Source organism: Eucyclogobius newberryi, unplaced genomic scaffold (genome assembly GCF_026437365.1).
Source record: "Eucyclogobius newberryi isolate DKJ021-1_F unplaced genomic scaffold, fEucNew1.0.hap1 SCAF_19, whole genome shotgun sequence".
Lineage (NCBI taxonomy): Eukaryota > Metazoa > Chordata > Actinopteri > Gobiiformes > Gobiidae > Eucyclogobius > Eucyclogobius newberryi.
Genome location: NW_027315823.1, coordinates 23,206,863 through 23,230,862, shown reverse-complemented (window position 1 = coordinate 23,230,862; position 24,000 = coordinate 23,206,863). Strand labels below are relative to the sequence as shown.

Below are 24,000 nucleotides of genomic sequence, written 5' to 3'. Positions count from 1 at the left end.
TGGGAGTTTTCGTCTTTCCTTCAAGTCCTCTCTCTCTCCCTCTCGCTCCAAACACACAGGAGCCCGACCCGCACCCATGAGCCCGACCCGCGCCCATGAGCCCGACCCCCATGAGCCCGGCCCACACCCATGAGCCCGACCCGCACCCATGAGCCCGACCCGCACCCATGACCCGCACCCATAAGCCCGCGCATCACAGTGAAAAAGCACGGACTGATGATAGTCCACTTTGCAGCTCTTTCCTGCTATTTAGAGCAACGAGAGGAACAGTAAGGTTTTTGCCAATCAGCCAATCACATCGCTGCATTGTTGTTGCAGAAGAATCCAGTGTGTGATTGGTCTGTATTCTGCTCCACATCTCATTTCAGAGAGAGACTATACCTTACATCGACTTTGAAAAGACAATTTAACAATAAAACAATGTAAATTTATTTTAAAACCATCCATTTGATATAAAATATAATAATTTGTAAATTGTGAAAAGTAACTAGCCCTATTATAATACGTTTTATGTATGTTAAAATATAATAATATATATTATAATGTAAAAGAATCAAAGTGGCAGAAACGCTGTGAGATTCCAGACATCAGCTTGTGGAAATATTCTCTAGATCTGGACCTCGGGGAAAGTTTCGTAGTGACCCCTGCAATATAGTCTTTATTGCACTGAGCATGTTCTTTCAAGTACATGTTTCCCCCTTATGTGTCTCTAGAGCACACAGCCATTACTTCTCCAGTCCATTCTGTATATCATTCCCTCCATTGGTCCTTGTTCATCTGTCTTTGCCTCTCTATTTCTGCCCTCTTGTGAAACACATCCAGGCTTCCCTCAGGCGCTAATCCTTTTGGAAACGTTTCAGGGGAAAGCGGATTATCTGTCAGAGCGCCACAATTTTTGGAGAAAGTTCACTCACGCTTGATTAAATTAATCATTGTCCTGCAAAATGCCTTATGGTATTTGCCGGTGGATGTTGGTGGAGATAAACAAGCATCTTTAAATGCCCCCCTTGTGTTGTGATTGATTTGAGTAGGGCTTAATGCGAGAAGAGAGGATGTGGTCAGGGGTATATGGGGGGCCAAAAGCTGTCTACAGGCGATTGGCACACAGGCTCAGTCTGGTGAAGCCAAAATCCTGGACAATTTGATTTATATCTGCTTCTTAATTCAGACGGCTCCGAGGTGGTTTCACTCTGTCTTTGTTACAAACAGAGATTGATGCCAGATTTGCTGTCTAGTCTTTTTTTTTTTCTTGGAAAGCTGTAGGTAGAAATTTAAATAATCACATATTTTGTGCTTAGCCGGATACTTAGGGCTCCAACTTTTGTTTTTTTGTGTTTTTTTCTAATAAGACAGATGAAAAAAAGCTACTGGTGTATGCTTATTTACCAGACGTGTTTTTGTGTAGAACTGAACATTATAGCTTTTTTGCATAATCTGTGTTTTTAACAGAAAAACAGATTATGCAACATTTTCTAAATACTAGGTCACTCATGATACTTGTTTGATTCCCACGAAGCGCAGCATGTTTATACAAGAAGGTTTTTTTTCGTTGGCAGGACACTATTTCACCTTGAAAAACATTATTTCTCAATGTTAAATAAAACAATAAAAACACAAAGGACTTACAGTGAGCAATACACATACAACAATATACTGTCAAATCAGTCCCTAAAGATGTAATTAAAATATTACATTTGTTTAGTAGATTACTTTCATCAGGCGAAACAATATCAAATGTGACATCTGGCCCATCCTCGGTTGGTGGACATTGTCTCTTTTCTCAATGATTCCTCTGGTTTCTCTCAATAACACAATTCTCCTGAAACATGTAATGAATTTACCGTGCTCAAGATCTGGGGAAAAGTGATCTACATAAGAACACCACCGTACCTGACAACTAGAAAGAAGTAGACAATGGAACTACTCTAAAATCAGCCCTGTTTGGTTGATTGTTTTGGTCAGCACTAATGAAAAAAATATATACCAAAAAAATATATACCAATAATTAATATATGTATGAGTTGAGCATGAAGATTGATTTTTGCAGGGATAGGATACATTCATTCTTCTTCTTCTTTTTCATATCAACAGCTCTCGTTCACTGAAAATCTTGCCTTGTCTCATAATTAACTTGAGGAGTCCATTCATTCCACAACAGTAAACCCTTAAAAGTAAGTGTTCTGTTACTGAAGCCGACGAAAAATTATCTTTCAAAGGAAATAATTACAGCGGTTCTTTGTGGGGCATGTAACAGCAGTGTTTATAGAAGGTTATTGCTCTGCAGAGTAATTATTGCACAGCAACAATTGGTGGCTCAACTGCACATGAAGTGAGTTCAGGCAGGATCAGACTCCTGTCAAGCACTGGTCTGAGGGTGACGTTGCAAAGGTCCAGGGTTATTGGGCATCCTTACTAAGGTTTTGATATCTGTGTTGTATTGCAGCTGAAAATGATCTTAAAGTTGCTTTAGTTGCAAGAAATCAATTTACGTAATTTCTATTTGTTCAGGACTGGCACAAAAAATCTATTAATGTAATATTTGACAGACAAAATGTATTGTTACATTTTCAAATGTCATTCCTACTTGACAATTAACTTGTAGAGCTGCTTCCTTACAGAACAAACGATTACAGTGAGGCTAAGACACAAGACATGATTAAAACATAATACAAAATATTATCATAACTGACAGGAGTAAAGCGCTGCTGATGGCATTTCCATGATTTAGTATTCTTTCAGAGGACAATAATACAATCTCCTAACACAGAAATATGGTGTTTTATTACCGTATGTGCAGAAAATGTCATGGCCAGTATCGAAATGAGAAGTACTTAAAAAGCCCCAAATAAAAAGACAACACATGGATGACATCAGTCCAAAAACAACTTTTACAGCTAAGCCTGCCACCCTCTGAGAAACAGCACAATAAACAATGCCTTCTGTTATCTTGTCATTGTTGAATAATAATTACAGCGTTGTCCGCTCTCCTGTGTAATATCATCTCATCAATCAGACATTTAATTGAGCATGAACCTTGATAATGGAGTGTCTTTTTGTTCTTAACAATTTATAAACCTTTTTTTTAACAGTTTTGTTACTGAAATAATTATTCACCCAAATATGCAATATGTTATTATAAAACACTTTATTCTAAATATATATATTCTTTATATAAAGCTATACTACAATCTTCTAGAAAAATGTTTGCCCCCAACAGTCTCCCCTGCGTCTCCATGGATCCATCACATTACACCACCACTGCCTCGTTCAGATGACACTTTACCTTGAATGCTTTTCTGGTCTCGGTCAACAGCTTGAGAACCCCTCCTCTGCCAGTTACATAATGTGTCTCCAGGAAAGATAAGCTCTCACATCCTTGTGCATATACCTGGGGTTGTTTATCTGCACAAATCACTTTAACTGTACATTGAGAGAGGAGGCTCCATGTGCTGCAGAGTTGCATCTTTGAACTGGACCAAGTGCTTATGGGGAGAATAATTACAGTATTAAATGCCTGGCCACTGTTTCGAAGTTGTTTTGTTGTTTTTTTGTCATGGAGTGGCTCCTTTGTGTCGTAACTCTGCAATTGTGGCCATAAGGCGCTAAGTTAGTATTACTGACACGTAAAGTAGCAGTAGTTACCGTTGGTGACACACAACAGGGAGCCATAGCAACACATTTCACACATGTAAAGTTCATTTAAATCACCCATGTAATGTCATCAATACTTTGTGCTGGTATCATCTTAGAAACAAGCTCTGTTTGTATATTATAGTGTACTGAATGTGCTGTTTATTCATTCAAGCCTCTAAATGATGTGTGCTTGTGCTATTTGGAAACACTCGATTAAAAATAAAAGAAAGACCTTACTGCTTCACTGCCACTGCAGCAGCAGACAGAATAAGGTTGGTGATTAAACATTAACTACTTTCCATCTGACAAGTCAACTGTAAAAACATGTACCGTAATTACAGTTTTTATTCATGTTCCTTTACTGTGCAGCCTATTTGTGCCTATTTGCTCCCTTTCTACTATGTGATTATGCACAGGTCAGATCACACACCTGCGCTCCATCCATGTGGCAGCTCCATGTCCCAAGCTGCCTCTAAAAGCTCCCGTCCTGTCACTTGCCTGGCCCCGGCCCCCTGTTCGCTGACTTGCTCCCCCATGGCCCCTTGCTGAGCCTAGTCTTTGTAGCCTTTTTCTGTGCTTTCTGGCGTTCACATGATTACCACTAAGGGACCCATTGACTTCTTGTCCTGTAGTCTATTACCCATATTTCTCTTTTCTCTTTCAAATTGACTGACATAATATTTTATCCTGATTTTACTTTAATGTGAATTTAAAACAAACCACATTTAAATTGTACTGTAAGCGTTTCTGTGATATTCATGACAATGTCTGTATACTGTATTCACTCTTACGTTCTCTCTAGAAATCTTTCTAGAATTATGTTGCTATGGTGATATATTCCAGAACCTTTCAGGAAAGTTAAGGACTCTATACTATGTAGAGCTCACTAGGCTAAAGTTAATTTTTGATTTAAAAACTGTCCTGTTTTTAAACTGACTTTTTGGCTCGTTTTGCTGTATACAGCTGTTTTTCACAAACATGCCTCCAGCAGAGCAGCTTCCCCTCAGAACCCCAATCTTTCAATCCTTCAAACTCTCTCTGCCTTTTGCCAATTAGGAGCTCAGTACACAGTCCTCCTGCAGTGTGTGCAGCTGTAAAGGATTGTCTCAGCCAATACAGTCGAGGTAATGGAGTTGAACTGCTAATCCACATCTGCCAAACACAAACACAACTCCACTTTCTAATTAATTTACTTTCCACCTGAGCTGATGCAGGCATCTTTCAGGTGAATTAATGTGAACGATAAATTAACACTTCTAAGAATCATAGAACGAAATATGACCTCGTAAATATTGCTTCTTTGCTCGTTTTGTTTGAGCTCCGGTATAGTCTTGGCTTGGTGTGGCCCTGGCTATTTCAAAGTATTTAATTTAGTTTGATTAATTACTTTACTTCAGTGACAGGGACACCAACGGCAGGAGTTCCCTATAAACCATGTCAAATGCAAATGTAAATGGTCATTGAGAGAACATGATGCTTATTTGCTTATTTCTTGTACATATATGCAACCATATGCCTATTATAATGACCTAATAATAAATGCTTTATTGCCCTTGAATAAGGTTCCATTGTCTGAGTTGATGTAATCTACTTTATAAATATCACTGGTATTATTGTTCTACTGTTTGCATTAAGTCTTTTGTTACAAATGTGGCAGTGGGAGCGCGCAGTCAACAGGATTAGAGCAGGATTAAGATTATGTGCTGTGAGCAGACTCAGTTATTGGAATTGCCATTATCATCCTCTGGATATCTCATCAGAAGCTCCTCACCTCAGCGCTCTGTCAGCCCCTCTGTGGCCCTGACACACAGCTGCCCCGCTATCAAATGAGCTGTTTTTCTGCACAAAATGGAAAATTATGAAAACATTGAATCCTTTGTTAACTTCAAAGACCTATTAACCATCCAAAAAAATCTATAAATCAATAAATCAAACTATTTGTATAGCATTTTACAACAGCAACAACACCACCAAAGGACAAATTCTGTACAAATCAATAAAAATACACTACGTTTTTAGCTTGGCTTTGCTTTGCCTCTAAGCCGTGATTGGCCACAACTCCGTGGACAAAGAGAAAGGCTTAACTTGTCAATTTGTCAAGACACATTTTAAACACTCCCAGGTTTCTCAGGTTGACGGACAAGAACATTGTGAGAGAACCACATCAAACAAATTGGAACCAAAAATAATAGTATCCAGTTTTGCTTTTACTTAGATTTAAGAACTTCTGTAAGAGCTAATTCTTAAGTCGGCATGACATTTCGAATAGATAGAAGTGCACTCAAACTGTTTTGAGTGACTGGGAGATATATTTCATCATCTGCAAATAAATGAAAGCACACATTATTTTCAGATATGACCTATCCATTTTTTTGTACGGAGCCATAGCCCAAGTCTAAACAAAGAGATTCAGCATAATTAGTCAATCTAATCTAAAACTAGTGAAAAAGTTGTTGGAACCGAAGCAGTGACTTGTTCAGTCGGTGCTTATATTTCTGTAGTTGTGCTATAGAGAGTACTTCAAGCCCTCAGACGTCCTTCCTCTTCACTGTAGGTCACATGTTGATTTGTGAGAAGATTTTCCATCTTTACTAATGCTCTTGTAATAGAGCGCAGGCACAAACACCTGACCCTTGGCTAATAGATGCTGAGGGCCCTAATCTCGCCTGTGAACGAGTATCTCTGTGTTCCTGCATACTCATGTGTCATGGTCCTTTAGCACTTTATGCACTCTCACAAGAAGCCCCTGTTGCCCCGAGGACGCTCTTTGCTCACTCAGCAATAAAACGCATGGGGCAAAGCTTTTCTCAGTAATCTATTGTAAAAGGGTTTTAGCCTGGAGAGGGCAATTATTCTGCAAGTTCAAGTTTTGTCAGAGCGCGACGACAAACACATCCTGACTGACATGTCTTCAGCTCACGACCAGAATGGATTTTATTAGCCTAGGATTACGTTCAGATATTTGAGAGAAAAGCAGTACACTTTTAATTATGCTTACGCAATTTCAAACCATTTTCTACGTGAGGCAGGGGTTCAAAAAGTAATCTGCAATGATAAGTAGAAAGCTGCCTGTTGGAATATGACCCAACTCCACTGATGCAATTGGTTGTAGATGATGAAACTGTTCTGTTAAATTGAATGTGAATATTAACAGCAAATCAGACTCTTCCTTCTTCGAACTAGGAATTGTCCATATATCTGTGATAATATCGATATCGATAATGGTGATATTAGGACATTATTGAACCTTGTCACTGAGATGAATTCTCGCAAAACACATAATCAATCTGGTGTGAATCAGAATTCCCTAATACATTAGGCAATCTTTTTTGCCTTTATGTTTACACAATCATCCAATCCAACAAATTCTATTGTATCAGAGAAACTAGATGAAGTTATTTTTGTGTTAAAAGTTATTTTTGAGTCTGTGGGTGTATAAATTACCCTTTTGCTGTAAACATTCTTTCTTCTAAAGCAAAGTTGCTGATCTCTGAAAACAATTATGCCTCCATTTCAGGCGTATCTGCGCCTGTGTGCGCTGCTGAAATAATAATATGATTCTCCTCTGTCAACATGTCTGTCACTGAAATGCCTGGTAACCAAAGCACCAGCCTAGATTCCCCTCCTTTGACCCACGTTATCAGAGCCGTCGTTGAGGATGAGCTGGCCTATATATCCCTTGCCGTGCTTCTGACTGCAGAAATAATGGCAATGCAAGTGGATCTGACAGGCATCTTGATGTCAGGTTACGAGCGAGTCAGCTCCTTTTTACCCTCTGTCTCATTAAAGTCTAGAGGAGGCGCTCGGTGAAAGCAGAGGTTGCAATAATGCACAGAATAACCAATGTGTTGTTGGGCAAACAGAATTTTTATGCATCGTGTCATCTATAATTCGTTTGAAGAGTGTTCTTGCCGGCTTTTTCAACACACGCGAGTGACTTCACTTTTTCTAAGTTGCAGAACCCTGACCCCTGCTTTTTATGATATTCCTTTTGTTGTGGTTCAGTGCTTTTCTGTTTTGTATTTTTTGTATTCCTCCCGTTTGTCAGCCTCAGTCATGCTCTGAGTGACAGGTATATTTAACCACCTAGTCATATAGATGAGTGGCTTTAGTGGATAATTCTGGCATATCACATTCTTCTCTACATTCTAAGGTTCTAATTGACTAACCATGACTAGTTGACTATAAAAATGAATCATAGTTGTATTTTGTATATTGTAATTGTTATCTGGACTATACAAACTCTAAAACAAATGGGAAAATATTGATTTTTATCAACTATACAGTGCAATCCAAACTCACACAGGCTTAAGAAATGTGCAATAAGAAAATACACAAGTGGATGATATGTGCGAATAAGAAGCACATTAGGCTTTAGGGAATGAGAACTTAAGACTGTGAAATGCTTATTATATAGTGGCTTTTGTCACATTGTTGTGTCTTTTTCGGTCTCTTATTTTCATCTAATTTGTGTTCAATGGTGATGCTAATTGAGTTACATTGTTGGCGATGTATTTTCTTCGTGTTAAAGCATGTTTCCTGTCGAGGACAAATATCTCCAACAGTAAATAAAATGTTATCTTATTCTATAGTGTATTCGTAAATATTTAAGTATTCAGTCACATTTCAACCTTTATTTGGTCAATAATGTGTTTAAACAGTCTCCAACCACGTCACCAGCTCCAGCTCATCCTCTTCATCACTAAGCTACACGACAAGCATATTTTCACATATAACCTTCATCTCACGCTCCAAACGTATCCAATCAATCAATCATTTATTGCATATCACACTTGCCTGTCTCTTTTTAAGTCCGTAGCTGTAGGTTAATTGTAAACTTTGTAACAACATGCTTGCACTGCCTGTGCCCTGTGAGATCCTTGTCTCAAAGGGACTTGGTGCTGAGGGCCGTTCGTCTGATGTCGAGTGCTGATGTCAGATTGAGTACCAGACCTTTTATTTTGCACTTTGTTTGGCTTTCACCTCATTACAGCGTCTAATACAGCTCTTTCTTTCACTTTCCTCATGGCTCTTAATAATTCAGTGCATCTAACCGACTTTCCTGCTTCACAAAAACACCACTTCTCTTTTATGGGAACATGATTGGACAACAATCTTTGGGTTAGATATACCAAGCCAAAAGCAAGTGCTTTCCACCGCAAATGTTTTGGCTGTATCTCTCAAAAAACATTTTATGGGCTCTGGAAAGTTTTACTGAAAAGATTTGCTCACACAAACATGTTGTAGAAGAGAATAGCAAGTTAAATAAGTTAAATACAGTTTTGTTATGTTTAATAAAACCGTTAATTTGCCCAAATAGTAAATGTAGCTGCTTTTGTTTGCTGGGTTGTTTAGATTGAATTAATGTCTAATTATTTTGTTGTTTCCTTCTGTTAAATTTCCATTGATGTTAAGCCACATTTATTATTATACATTTGAAATCGTGTAGTTGCAAGTGTATGAAATTTGGTAGATAATGTTGAAATAGAAGAAAAAAGTACTAGAAAGATTTTGAGAAGCAAAAAATTAAATGCAAAAACCTCGGCAAATCATGTTTTACCATGATTCAGCAGCCACAGGGCAGCCCTCCCTCCTCTTCCGCTTTCTCTCACGATCCACCTCTCCCTCGCTCACCCATCCACCTGCAATCTTTCTTTTTCTCTGGACCTCTTCTCTTTTTCCTGCACTTACAATACTTTTTGGATGTTTTGTCATTTTTATCCACGGCAATTTACGCATCATCAACTCACATTCTCTCCTCCTTTAGAATTCTGCTTGTACATGATTTAAAACTTAAACTTGCATATAGTGCTATTTTCATTTGATTTTATTGCTTGTGGAATACTTACTTGTTGTCAAAGCAAGATGGTGGTAACGGGTGATGTTTTGTAATAATTAACAATGGGTATCTTGGATTCAGGCAGCAATACAGATTCTCCACCAAAACTTTTTTCGTATCCGTTTTACCCTTTGTAATCTTTCATGCAAGTTCTATAAAAAAAACATCCCTGTATTTGGAGCTGTATCTTGCTGCGTTTTGTAAAATATCCATTGACCCAGGAACTGATCTGTATTCCATACATTATGATTTTTTTCCCCCCTGGACTTTTTCTCTTTGTTTGAACTTTTATCCGTATAAACTGCAGGACTGGACCTCATAGCCTCTGTGGGCCTGCTGCTAGGATGAGGTGAAATGAAGTGTGCACCGTGAGCTTTTGGACCTATGAGACCACTGCCTGTTTAACTTTGCATAGCCCTGTAACATCCAGCTGGGAAGTCGAGCGTCCATAATGTCCTCCTAACACACACTCGGGGTCCCGCTATGTCCACGCAGCGCACTGAAGTTATATAAGTGAAGAGAATCCGTCTGACGCCTGGGCTCTGTGAGGTGTGAGGCCAGAGCCGGAGCCCCTCCATCTCTGCACCATTCAGACAGACCCCAAGGTTATTCTGACCCCGAGAGGCCTCAACAGGTGTGTGGGTGAGCAGCGACAGTGACAGGACAGAAAGTGAAGCCTTCTGTTCGCTTTGAGTGTGTTTTTAAATGTTCTTTTGGCTTGTACTCTAAAGATTCACTTGCCAAATATCAATCATGTTGGCATGTTAGCAACAGAAAGCTACAGTGTTTGGTATACAAATATTTTTTATCACCTGTTGCAATTTGTGTCCTTTAGTGACCCAAATAGTTTGTCACAACACCAAAATGTCAGACTTACTTAGCGGTATGTTGTTTTAAACTCATTTTGTGTAATTCTTTCTTTATTTGTCCATGTGGTTGTTTAAACTTGTTCTGTTTAAGCTCAAGATTCTAAAACCAAATAAGAAAAGGACACATGTTTTATGATGCTTTTGTGATTTTTCAATTATTTTTTTATTACCGGTAGGATTGATGCTCAATATTATCTAGTTTCAATTCTAGTTTTAGCACAGATTATATATTATATTTCTTCTTACTTTTATTACCAGGCAGAATAATTGTAGGTTTAACTATCTGTTGTCTGTAACAATATTTTAAAATTGTTTTCCATCTATGCAAAGTTGTACTGTTATTAGGTGTGAATTAAGTCTTTACATGTATTAATATAGTAGAGGGTGAACATATAATCTTGCATAAATAGGACATATTTTAACCTATTACTCTGTGCAAATCTGCCAAATACATACAGGAAAAAGAACCATAAACCTTCCTAGATTCAAATCCATTATTTCCCACAAAGTATTGAAGAATTTAACCACATCATCAACAAGTGACTGGACAAATTGTGATATTTACTCGCCTCTCTCTCGTCCTAGTCAACACACAGCCCTATCACTTCTCAGACCTAGTCAATGACATGTTCCACAGTTTCACAAACAGGTTTCTTTGCCCCTGTAATGTCACTTGGGTGTGAGGGTGTCATTGCGATGCTGTCGGAGCCCAGGAGTGATGGAGAGAGCCCGGCTCAGATCCTGTAGGTGTCACTGGGTCCCTGATGACTGAGTGCCACAGGGTAGCACAGAGCCTGATGAAGAGGACGGCGTTGACCTGTCATAGCCGTGAGATGGATGGGGCCAAACTTAAACCCAGCAGCTAACTGTAATGTGTGTCCCGCTGCCAGTCAGGGCCAAGCAGCATCAGACCAGTGGAGATGCACAACACCAGTAATACTGTGCAGGGAAGAAAATGCTAGAAAGTATGTCTGTGTCCTGATTTCTCTAATGGACAGGAGTGCAGAAACTTTTACAATGTATTCCTCTTTATGGGCTACTGCTGGGATAAGGCAAGGCAAGTTTATTTGTAGAGCACATTTCATAAACAAGGCAATTCAAAGTGCTTCACACAACAGGACAAAATGCATCAAATCACAAAGAAATTTCTGAAATCACATAACAGTTTAAGAAATAAAAGAGAAGAGAGCTAAGAAAAAATACTTCAGTCATATGCACAGCTAAACAAAACTGTTTTTAGCTTAGATTTGAACATTGTCAGAGTAGAAGACTGTCTCACATCTTCAGGAAGAAGCTTTTAGCTGCATAAAACTGAAACGCAGATTCCCCATGTTTTATCCTGACTCTGGCACCAGCAGGAGGCCGGTCCATGTTTAGTCCTGACTCTGGGCACCAGCAGGAGGCCGGTCCATGTTTTATCCTGACTCTGGCACCAGCAGGAGGCCGGTCCATGTTTAGTCCTGACTCTGGCACCTGCAGGAGGCCGGTTCATGTTTAGTCCTGACTCTGGCACCAGCAGGAGGCCGGTCCATGTTTAGTCTTGACTCTGGCACCAGCAGGAGGCCGGTTCATGTTTAGTCCTGACTCTGGCACCAGCAGGAGGCCGGTCCATGTTTTATCCTGACTCTGGCACCAGCAGGAGGCCGGTCCATGTTTAGTCCTGACTCTGGCACCAGCAGGAGGCCGGTCCATGTTGAGTCTTGACTCTGGCACCAGCAGGAGGCCGGTTCATGTTTAGTCCTGACTCTGGCACCAGCAGGAGGCTGGTCCATGTTTAGTCTTGACTCTGGCACCAGCAGGAGGCCGGTTCATGTTTAGTCCTGACTCTGGCACCAGCAGGAGGCCGGTTCATGTTTAGTCCTGACTCTGGCACCAGCAGGAGGCTGGTCCATGTTTAGTCTTGACTCTGGCACCAGCAGGAGGCCGGTTCATGTTTAGTCCTGACTCTGGCACCAGCATAAGGCCGATTCATGTTTAGTCCTGACTCTGGCACCAGCAGGAGGCTGGTTCATGTTTAGTCCTGACTCTGGCACCAGCAGGAGGCCGGTTCATGTTTAGTCCTGACTCTGGCACCAGCATAAGGCCGATTCATGTTTAGTCCTGACTCTAGCACCAGCAGGAGGCCGGTTCATGTTTAGTCCTGACTCTGGCACCAGCAGGAGGCCGGTCCATGTTTAGTCCTGACTCTGGCACCAGCAGGAGGCCGGTTCATGTTTAGTCCTGACTCTGGCACCAGCAGGAGGCCGGTCCATGTTTAGTCCTGACTCTGGCACCAGCAGGAGGCCGGTCCATGTTTTATCCTGACTCTGGCACCAGCAGGAGGCCGGTCCATGTTTAGTCCTGACTCTGGCACAAGCAGGAGGCCGGTTCATGTTTAGTCCTGACTCTGGCACCAGCAGGAGGCCGGTCCATGTTTTATCCTGACTCTGGCACCAGCAGGAGGCCGGTCCATGTTTAGTCCTGACTCTGGCACCAGCAGGAGGCCGGTCCATGTTTAGTCTTGACTCTGGCACCAGCAGGAGGCCGGTTCATGTTTAGTCCTGACTCTGGCACCAGCAGGAGGCTGGTCCATGTTTAGTCTTGACTCTGGCACCAGCAGGAGGCCGGTTGATGTTTAGTCCTGACTCTGGCACCAGCAGGAGGCCGGTCCATGTTTATTCCCTGACTCTGGCACCAGCAGGAGGCCGGTCCATGTTTAGTCCTGACTCTGGCACCAGCAGGAGGCCGGTCCATGTTGAGTCCTGACTCTGGCACCAGCAGGAGGCCGGTCCATGTTTAGTCCTGACTCTGGCACCAGCAGGAGGCCGGTCCATGTTTAGTCCTGACTCTGGCACCAGCAGGAGGCCGGTCCCTGAGGTCCTCAGAGTCCGAGATGGTTCATATGGCACTAACATGCTCAAGATGTACTTTGGTGCTAGGCCATGGAGAGACTTGTACACAAGCAGAGCAGCTTTAAAGTCTATTCTCTGAGCCACAGGAGCCAGTGCAGAGACCTGAGAACAGGACTAATGTGATGGTACTTCCTGGTTCTAGTCAGGACCCGAGCAGCAGCGTTCTGGATGTACTGCAGCTGTTTTACAGCTGGTTTAGAGAGGCCAGTGAGCAGGTGGTTACAGTAGTCTAATCTACTGGAGACAAACACATGGATAAGTCTCAAAAACTGTCTACAATACATGGTCTAGAATGGTTTTGCTGTCAGGATCAGTTCAGAGGGAGAGACAATGTTGCAACTTTAGTCCCAATCGAAAGTGAGTCCTCTTTCATTTGTATTGTGAATGTGACCTTTGTCTTATTGTTAGCATGAGTTTAGTTGTTACTTGACGACATAGTGCCTGTACTTCCTCTGTCCCTGGATGTTTGTGCCAAAGAAATCTTATTATCTAACTGGATGCACTTTTCACCCATGTTTCCCTCAAGAGGATATTTTTCTGCTGACAGCATCATTTCCAGGCTCTGAATCAGCTCTTTTACACTTTTAAGGACAAGGAAGTGTATGTTTTATCACAAGTTCTTAATAAGACAGTGCTGCTTTACTATAATGTAGTCAAGAATTTATTTAAAGGTGCCATAACATGCTTTTTTTCACGTTTCGTAGTCTATCCTAAGTGTATAATTGATAATAATAAGGGTTGTGCAACACCCATAACATAATAGTTAAGAAATATCACCCAGACCTTGGACCCCCTCACCAACCCGGAAATGCAAACGGCTTGGTTTGATATTCGCCCCCACCCTTGCGAAGAGCGATCTGGCTCCCCCGCCCAACCCGTGACATAGTCTCAGAGCGCGTGTGTGCCCCGCCCACCCGCGACGTAGTGTGTCCCCCACAGCTGTGTGCTCCGCGATGCGCGGCTCCTGCCACGCGACTGAGTGAGAAACGATAGAACTTCAGATCAACACTACTAAAAAAATCTGGTGTTTATTCTACAGCGTGCGCAGAACAGATATATATATATATATATATATATATATATATATATATATATATAGTCTTGTGTCCATCGCGCTCTTATTTCCTGTTTTTTCGGTATCGGATAGAACTTCTCTCCATTTATTTTCCCGGTTGCTGCATCAACTGCCACATAAACCTTCACCATTGTGATAATAGTAAAGAGTGCGATATCATTAATGAAGTTTTGGGCCTCTTTGAGCCGTGTTTCGTCGTAAATCGAAGCAGAAAAACTCCGGGCTTGTAGGGAGACACGAGCAGCACGGAGCCGGGGGGAAGGGGGCGGGAGGTGGCAGGCGGGAGGGGGAGGCGGGTGGAGAGGGGGAAGGGGGAGGATGAGGGTGAGGGGGGATGATGACGCGTGCCTGTAGGTATGACGCGGTCTTGTAGACACCCCCCGTCAGTTTGGAGATTCGAGGAAAGGAGATAGTCTGTAATATAGCTAAACACTGCGGGAATCAATCAAAAAAACATTCTGGGTACATATAAGAAGCACAAATAGCAATGTAAGAAGGTTAAAAGCTCTGAAAAGTCGATTTTGCATGTTATAGGACCTTTAATCACCCCTCAAAGGTATAAACATGAATTAATATGTTTCACATATTCTTAATGAATCCAAGGCCACAGTGGTCCGTGATGGCGTAAACATGGACACACCTGCTTGTCTCCATGGAGATGATAGTGCTTTGTCAGGAACGTTCCACAGTATGGCATATCTGTGCTGAGCCGAGTCTATTCACTGTAAGAATGAATGCTTCTGTAGGATTTTTTTTGAATGACAAAAACCTGTATTTGAATCACTGCAAGAAAGATACTTTTAATGCCATACCCTGGAACATAGGCAAGAAATATAATCTCCAAAGCGACAAGCAGGTGGTGGAAGCTTCTGCAGGAACGTTAATGCACCTTTAATTGCATTATTCAAACAATACTATTCACGCACTGTTCACTTTCTACACTATTTCTGCCCATCTGTAAATTTCTGTGTAAATATCTGTGTACCTTATTTTAATGGTACATTTCTAATTTATGCATGCTATATTTGACTCTATAGACATTGCTATTATTATTATTTTATAATTCATTGTTTTATGTTGCACCTTAACGCCGAGACAAGTTGCTATGTTTGCGAACTATGTTCAATGGCAATAAACCTTTTCTGATTCTAATTCTGATTAATTGGTAAATTTAAGCTAATTTATAAAGATTTAGGATAGATGCAATTTATATGTTTTGTCAATAGAACATTTTTTATGACAGTCAATTTGCAATCTTACAGCATGTTGTGGATAGCCATTAAACTGAATGAAAAAAGTTGTCAAGCAGAGAAAGATGCATTTGCGTTTTTGACGTTTGTGAGCATTATTATGTAACGTGTGTGGCGTTTGATGACCCAGCAGCACAGAGAAAGGTGTGCGTCTCCGATTGGTGACATATCCCTGTTTCAAAGCTCAGTTAATTAAGTGACAGTCAGACGGCAGATAATGACCTCCCTACGGATGTCCTTTGCCTCGGGAAATGCCACCAAATGAAACGCACACCAGACATTTCTCTGTGTTTGGAAAAAGACCAATTAAAAGAAACAATTGCAAACCACAAATTAGTAATACAAATGTCAGTTTTAAGATGCTACTGAAATGTTCCAAAATGACTTTAAGAACATGAGCTTACTACAATATTTATATATTCCTTCATTGCAATAGGCGATCATATTAGTAGCAGTTTAAATTTGATACATATTGTGACAATCCTCCTATTAATATAATAAATACTACATTAATTAATTTGAAAGATGGAAAAAAAGAAAAATTATTAAAACATAATATGATTTTTTTCAAGTATTGCTGTATATCATCTGATTATTTGTTTAGTTGTTCATTGATCTAAAACGGCTTTGTAATAGAAACGGGGCAATTGACTTCCCGTTCAAAACTGCAGAACTGATAAGTCCCACCTTTGCATAGTGACAATTCACAGTAAAACGCATCAGATTGCAATTTACATGTTTTTATTGTGGATAAAGGGACATTTTAGTCTTAACTTTTTAGATAATCACAATTAAGTGCAGGGATGTGGGCAAGGATAGGGGGTGAAAACAGGAATTTTCACTCAAGCATCATTTGCAGGACTAACAATCATGTATTGTCTATCTATTTAACTTTGAGTACACAATGATGAGGAAACACCATTGTAACAAAGATTAAAAACTCTTGATTTGCATAATACTACTTAATACTTGGGCATCTGGATCGATGATAAATTGTCTTTCAACAAACACAAGTAAAAACTGACAAATCATCTTAAAGCCAGATTGTCATTCTTCTTTGGGAACAAAAAAAATGTTTTCCTCTCAGTTTATCATTCAGCTCAGAGGTTCATTACAGGAGAAGGACACAGAACTCACCACTGTCAATTATTCTAAAGTAGGATGTTAATGGGTCCAAGCGTTTTGTTTATTTATAAGGTTCTCATTAGGACTTTGCCTGATTATTATTAAGTTTGCTGAACACCAGATCAAATTGAGATCTCAGGACATGTTTATATTACAATGGCACTGCTTAACACACAATCAGGAAAACAGGCTTTCACCAACATTGCTCCTTGACCGTTTTTACCCACACAGTGCTCTTGCTTTGTATGATTTTGTCCCATAATGTATGTGTAAGTGTATTTTTTATGTAACTGGTATTTCTATATTTATTTGTGTTATTTTTAGTTAATACTTCACAGGGTACAAATGAAAAAGAGAGTTATCTCATTTCTATCGATAAATATATCTATAAAAACTAAAATTATAATAACCTTTAAATAAATAATGGTCAATAACGACTGTAGACTATCAATCTACAGGTAAGAACCAGAATCATAGCATTATGTGATCATGACTTCTACCATTAAATTATGAGTGATTGATGTGCTCTGTTTACACATTTTCCAGTAATCATAAATAAGTCAGTAGGTTCTTTGCAACTCTAATGGAGGAATGACAATTTCATTATAATGCAATCATCAGTCATAAAATGTTTGTATAATTTCAATATCTTCTTTCTGTTTGGCTTCTACCGCCCAGAGCCAGCAATGCAAATCAATGCGTGGTACTTTTCAGTGAACAGGCATTTAGTGCGTGTTTACACTTATATATACACTCTCACACTCACCACATCAAAACTGGCACTACACTTTGATCTAAATGTGGAATTGATTAGGACTAAACCAGGGGAAGAAAAGAAGAAGCCGGCAGTTGAGCGTGGACAGGAGATCAGCGATTAAAGTGTAATACAACGAAGCACCTAACTCTGTAATCTTCCAATTAACCAGGACCAAACCAAGTCTAAAGTGTAAATGCAGCTTTTTCTGTAGGTTTCAGAATACATCCCAACTCCCCAGACTAGAGAGTGTTGTATATGTTTGAAGAAATGCAGATTTAAATAGCGAGTATCTATTAATAGCAAACAAAATATATAAATTAAAAAAGGTATGCACATAGGCCTGTCATGACTATATCGACTTACAGTCCAACAAATGAAAGCGGCAACAATAGTTTTTGGCTGGCCCAACAACAAATATTACCTTTTTTTGCACCCAGGAAACATTTTGTTATATTTTGGTAACATATTAAACATTTCAGCGGTAGAGGCTTGAATTATTAAAATATATGACTTGCTCATTACATTGGCTCATGATGGTGTTGACTGGATTGTGAATTAGATGTTTGTAAATGGTAGTTTTCTGCAGACAAATGCTGCCCATGTGCTTGTGTGTGAGTGGCACTTGTAGCTGGAGTGCTAATGTAATGTGTGCTGTCTGTGAGCTGTTTGCACTGGCACTTCAATGTGGGTGACAATCACAACTCAGCCTTTTCTGTGTGGACTATGAAACCACCCAAGCAATTTTACAGACCAGGCCTAATAATCAAATATAAATGCATGTAAAATACATACATGTAATATATCATATTTTAATTGAAATGTAATTGAAGCATAAATAACATAATGTTAATAGACATTAGAAAAATATATAATTAGATATAATTAGAAAATGTAAACATTTTGATCTAGACATGTATGTTTATGTGTGCCGTAACTAATTAGATGTCTTTTGTTGCTTTTGTTAATTTATTTTGTTAATTGATATCTTAAGGGTTCTGCGCAGTATCTTTGCTGTTCCTGCACTGCACTTTACTGGACCGAGATGTCCGATGTTTTTTCTGGGAGCTGCTCAAGCCATTCCTCCAGTTTGGGGGTACCTTTTGTTTTGGCACCGATACCTTCACGCTCCAGGCCTTCTCCAGCTCCTCTCTTAAGGCCTTGGTATTTCTCTAGTTTCTCATGTTCCTTTTTCCGGATGTTACCATCCCATGATACTGCAATGTCCACCACCACGGCTTTCCTCTGACCCATGTCACCCACCACTATGTCCGGTTGGTTCACCATTACCATTCTGTCTGTATCTGGAAGTCCCAGAGGACCTTGGCTCGGTCGTTCTCCACCACCTTTGGAGGTGTTTCCCACTTTGTCCTTCTGCACAGATGTTTCTGTACACTATGCCAGCCACCTGGTTATGTATGCTGTCCCTGCCAGCATTTTGCACCCTGCAGTGATGTGCGGGATTGTCTCAGGGCCCCCTTTGCACAGCCTACACCTTGGGTCTGGTTTGGTAGTCTGGTTTGATCTGGGCCTCTATGGATCTGGTGTTCAGGGCCTGCTCCTGTGCTGCCATGATCAGGGCCTCTGTGCTTGTCCTTCAGACCGGCTCTTTCTAGCCATTGGTAGGATTTCGTGATATCAGCCACTTCAGTTATGTTCCGATGGTACATCCCATGTAGGGGCGTGTCCTCCCATGATGGTCCAGCACCTCATCATCCTCTGTTCCCCATTGTCTGAGACATTCACTGAGCATATATATATATAAGAGAAAGATGGAGACAGAGAGAGAGAGATGGAGACCGAGAGAGAGAGGGGAGAGAGAGAGACAGAGAGACAGAGAGAGGAGAAAGAGAGAGGAGAGAGCGAGAGAGAGGACCTGGAGGTAGACTACACAAGACTGGCTATAAACCATACAATGCAATATCAGTTCTATTTGCCTTTGCAACAGGGTGTCGAGAAAAAATGGTACAAGCAAGTAGCACAAAGGAGCCCATTGAGCAGAGAAAAATGGGTCTCACTTCAATGGGAGAGTGAGGGAGAGAGGTGAGGGTTGGTGTGATGTGACAGCAGCACTAACTAACCAGGCCTGACAGAAGCAGAGCCACAAAGACAAACTGTACAGCACATACTCCAACCACACACTCTGGATGCCTCATTAACACAGGGAAGTGGACGCTGAGAGCTGCCGCATTTCTTGTTTGTTTGTTTTATTATAATCCATGTGTTTAAAATGTGTGGTTTATAAAGTTTGCTTTAGAAGACTCAAAGCAAGGGAAAAAACTTGTTTGGCAATCATTTGTTTGACTTAAAGATGTATTATGCAAAATGGACTTGTTTGAGCTTCTAACCGTCCATGTTTAAACATTGTTCCCTCACCAAAACATACCTGCAGTTGTATTTAGTGGTTCTCTCCTCTTTGAGCGTCAAAAACACATTCTATATTTCCCCAGATCTGTGATGTATTTGTCCTTTACAGGCAGGTTTAGCTGTAGGATTTGTATTAAGCTTGTACTTGTTCTCATGTTCTTGTCTCCTGTTTTGCATGTTCAAAAATGTTGTTTAGTTGGTACATTTTTTAATAAAAGAGTATTTTTGTATTGGTTAGCCTTTATTTGGATTGATTCATAATTATGGACAATCGCTACTTGCCCTTACAGTAAATGACTGAGCTGCAGTAAACTATATATTTTGATATTTATAAGCTTTGGGACCAATTTAACCTTTTCAGAAAGATGAATTCTTACGAGTTTTGTGAGTTCACAAACCCTTGAGAATCCACCTTGTTAGGCTCGCACTGTGGTTTAACAGGCCAATCACATGCCATTTAGGGGACTGGAACCAATCACAGAGCAGCATTGTGGTTTCGGAGGAAGTGAAAACAACCCAAACCAAAACAAAATGGCGGCGCCGGCGGTCTAACTTTTTAGGAGAAATGCGGACTATATTGTTGTTCAATAATGTGCACACAATGGCGCTTTGTACATTTGTGTATGAGAAAGAGAACTGGGCTTTTCTGCACACTGGATTTAAGAGAATTTAGATGTTTCTGTTTCTTCCGCTGTTGTGCCGCTTCAACCAATCAGCGTGAAGTATTTTTCGAAGGTCTCGACAGCTTTCAACAAGAGCCTCCCCAGATTGATTCATGTGAAGAACTCAATTCAGAATGAGACACTCACAATCGGGAGTGAGCCAGTTTAGGGCCATTTCTCCCTCCATCTGACTGTGACTATAGACTTTTTCTAGCACTTCAGCCGATTCCTGTGGAGTGCTGTCGGTGAACATTTTACATTGTTGTATTTCTTTAAAGTAGAACTCTACCTGAAATGAATGCACATTTTCTTCCCTTCTGGGTGCAGAGTAGTTCTCCTCTCAAAGCATATGGTCTACATGGTTTGCTGAAACAGGCCTGCTGCCCTGTGAATTCCCCCGTGACACTGCTGAAATTGAACAAAAAGGAGATTTTGGGACAGTTTACAGATGAAGTTGCCAGAGTGGTCCTTGGTGCCCCGTCCTGTGCATGTTTGTGAGATAGACCAGCTGTGATGTGCCCTGTTTTTGGAGAGGTAAACTGAGAGCAACCTTTATTCCACAAGACAAGCACACTGGGAGAATGCCTCTAAAATGGCACAGATGGCACAGGCCTGTGGACATGACAGGCATTATGATGTGAGGCAATGTTGTCCTCCAAAGACTCCCAAGGTGTCAAGTTCAGAAAGCAAAATGATGTACAGCACTACATGATGAGACAACTTAGTGTCTGGTCTATCATTTCAAGTTCATCCACAAAACACAAAAAAATTCAACTACTTGACTTTGCTGTTTACAATGAACAAAATCATGTAGTATATCAATGTAGTATTGATACATGTTTATTAACAGAAAAACTACCAATATGTCATTAATCATCTTAAATTCCTGTAGGCTCAAACATTTCAATGCATTTTTTATTTAAGTTTGAATTTGGACTAATTTAAGTTTAAATTTGAACCCAAAACTAACTACCATTTGGCACAAAGTTGCTATGTATGCTAATTGACTGTTGTTGAATGTGGTGATGTGTAGTAGTTCTATTAAAATGGAAATGAAAACTGTATTCATGGGTTTCAAGCTATGGCAATTACAAAGTTTACAAATTCATATAAAAATACTATATATTGAACGGGCAATGGTCCTCACAAAAACCTTCAAATCAGGAAGGAATAAATTGCAGGGTTAGGGCTAACCCTTTTTGCAACCTTTTGAACAATCGGGTGGAAAAAAGTTGTATTCCACGTTTTTGAAAGAATCATCCTTACCTTTTAACAGGATCTAAACTAGGATGATTTAAATTCTGTTGGTTTGTGCTCACAATGCAGATGGAACGCCAGAAAAGACAGAAGAACGGGGTTAAAATGAGTTTACTTCTGAGCTTCCAAATGCTTTAACTCTCTTCAATGGAACAGAAAACTTACACTTATTTGAATCCACATTGAGAACTTTTCTGTACATGTTTTGAGTTAATCTGCATTTTACCCCCCCGTTTTTTTCTAATTGTTTCTGTCTCAAACTTGGCACACATTTTTAAACTGTCCTTTAAAACATGCTGTAGCACAAAATGAGGCTGTGGCATTGAATCATCTGAATGTAATGTATGTGATTTTGTTGAAATAGAATTAGTCTTCTCGATCACAAAAAAATAATAATCTTACAGCATACTTTTTTATACAGAACAGCACCTTAGTGAGGCTGTCTTTAACAACAAAGTAAATTGGTGCATCTAAAGTGCCTCTCTCAAGTGCATTGCTCATAAGTCTGCAGGTTTGAGTTATGAGCAATGTACTTGAGAGAGGCACGTTAACTACATTAACTAGCCTTTCTGTGTTATGTTGCAGATATTTCGCAGCTAGATAGCTTTTTCAAGCCTGTACGATTTGCTGTTGTTGCTCAGAAAGAGTAATGGATTTTTTATTGACATCTCTGTGTTTCTTTTTGCAGGAAAGGTTTTGAACTCTGACCTGCGCCACTACCTCAGCCTGCAGTTTCAGAAAGGCTCCCTGGACCACAAACTCCAGCAGATCATCCGGGACAACCTCTACCTGCGCACTATCCCCTGTGAGTGCCTCAAAAGCCCATTTAGGGATGTGAGATAATTGTGAAGGGGCAACATGATTCATGAAACCTGTATTTATTTTCAATATTCAGTGCCGTGCTTCCGGTCACTGAGTCTGTGTTTTGTTTTATCCTTTGGCCTTGAATCCAGAAGATTGTAGTAGTATTGTGGTTTAAACAGTTTGGCAAGGGAAGTTTATTTGTAGAGCACAATTCATACACAAGGCCATTCAAAGGGCTTCACACAGCAGGGAAAATGCATTCAAATCACAAAACAGATAAAGACATCAAAACTTAACAAAATTGAATGAGTTGTTTATGAAGAGGAAGTCAGTGAGCTGTGGGTAAACAGCCTGTTTGAGGACTTTGTCCACTTCTTTTTTTTAGTATACATAAACACAGAGCAAAAAAAACACAACCAGAGATTAAGGCAAAAAAAAATTAAATAATAATATTACTAATATTGTAAATTTTAAAATTAAATCTGAATGTAATTTTTTTACATTTGACTAATGTCTCTTATGTCAGTCCAGTCCTTGATCCTTTGTGCAGTTTGTGTCATGTATTTCTTTGTGATGGACTTTTTTCCTGCTGCCAAAAGTATATTCCAAAGGTATCCATTTATTGTAGGAGTTTTGTGCTCCAAATAAATAGTTCTAACATTGAGAGTTATGGCAATGTCAAAAACATTCTGCACTTTGACATGTTATGAAAAAACAAAACACATTTTTCAAACAAAATTCCCACGAGACATGGGATTTTGTGGTCCTCCACACATTTTCCCACTCCTTTTCTTTCAAAACAGGGCTACTTTCTCTTTCCCGTTTGTTTTTAATATATTTAGTAGAGTGGCGGTCCAGATTAGCAATGCAATTTAGATATTATTCCCCTTGAAAGTTCTTATTTATAAGCCTTGATAAAAAAAATTCAGTCAGAGGGTTAAAATGGTCATTACTTAATTTCCTAGTTATAATATCTCCTTATTTGTAAATATCTATAAACGTCCTTTTTCTCCAAGCCAAATAATTCTTTCAACATATCAAAGCTTTTCATGTGATTATCTTTTACAATATGAATATGAATGTTCCAGATTGAAGCGTAATATTAACTATATGAGTGGTGCTAACAAACCGTTCAGCACACATGGAGGCAGCATGTAGATGAACTCAGACTGGTGATCATCTCAAATACGAGGACAAATTTCCCCAGGGGGATATTAAAGTGTACCTTAACCCTAACATTAACCCCCTAAGGAAATTAAAACATTGCATTTTCCTCAAAGGTCTACAAATTCCTTTATCCATGTTGCCTGACCCGCCAGCCAATGGCTGGTCAGGCAATTATCCATGGGTTTCAGAATAATTGACTGTTGCCATAGTGATGAACAAATGAAAACAAAATAATGTATCTTTCGTACGTGAAAAGTCTCAAATATTCTCATAAAACATAGGCAAAAAAACTTACCATATCAAGGTT

At 39.9% G+C, this 24,000-nt stretch overlaps 1 protein-coding gene across 2 annotated transcripts in view; it reads left to right on the top strand.

Annotated features, from left to right (window-relative positions):
• LOC140365662 (membrane-associated guanylate kinase, WW and PDZ domain-containing protein 3-like) overlaps positions 1–24,000 on the top strand; it is a 161,825-nt gene that overhangs the window by 90,139 nt on the left and 47,686 nt on the right. For both annotated transcript variants that reach the window (XM_072452215.1, XM_072452216.1), the window contains exon 2: positions 22,411–22,527. In XM_072452215.1, the coding sequence (XP_072308316.1) occupies positions 22,411–22,527 (117 nt within the window). The remainder of the gene's footprint in view (positions 1–22,410; positions 22,528–24,000) is intronic.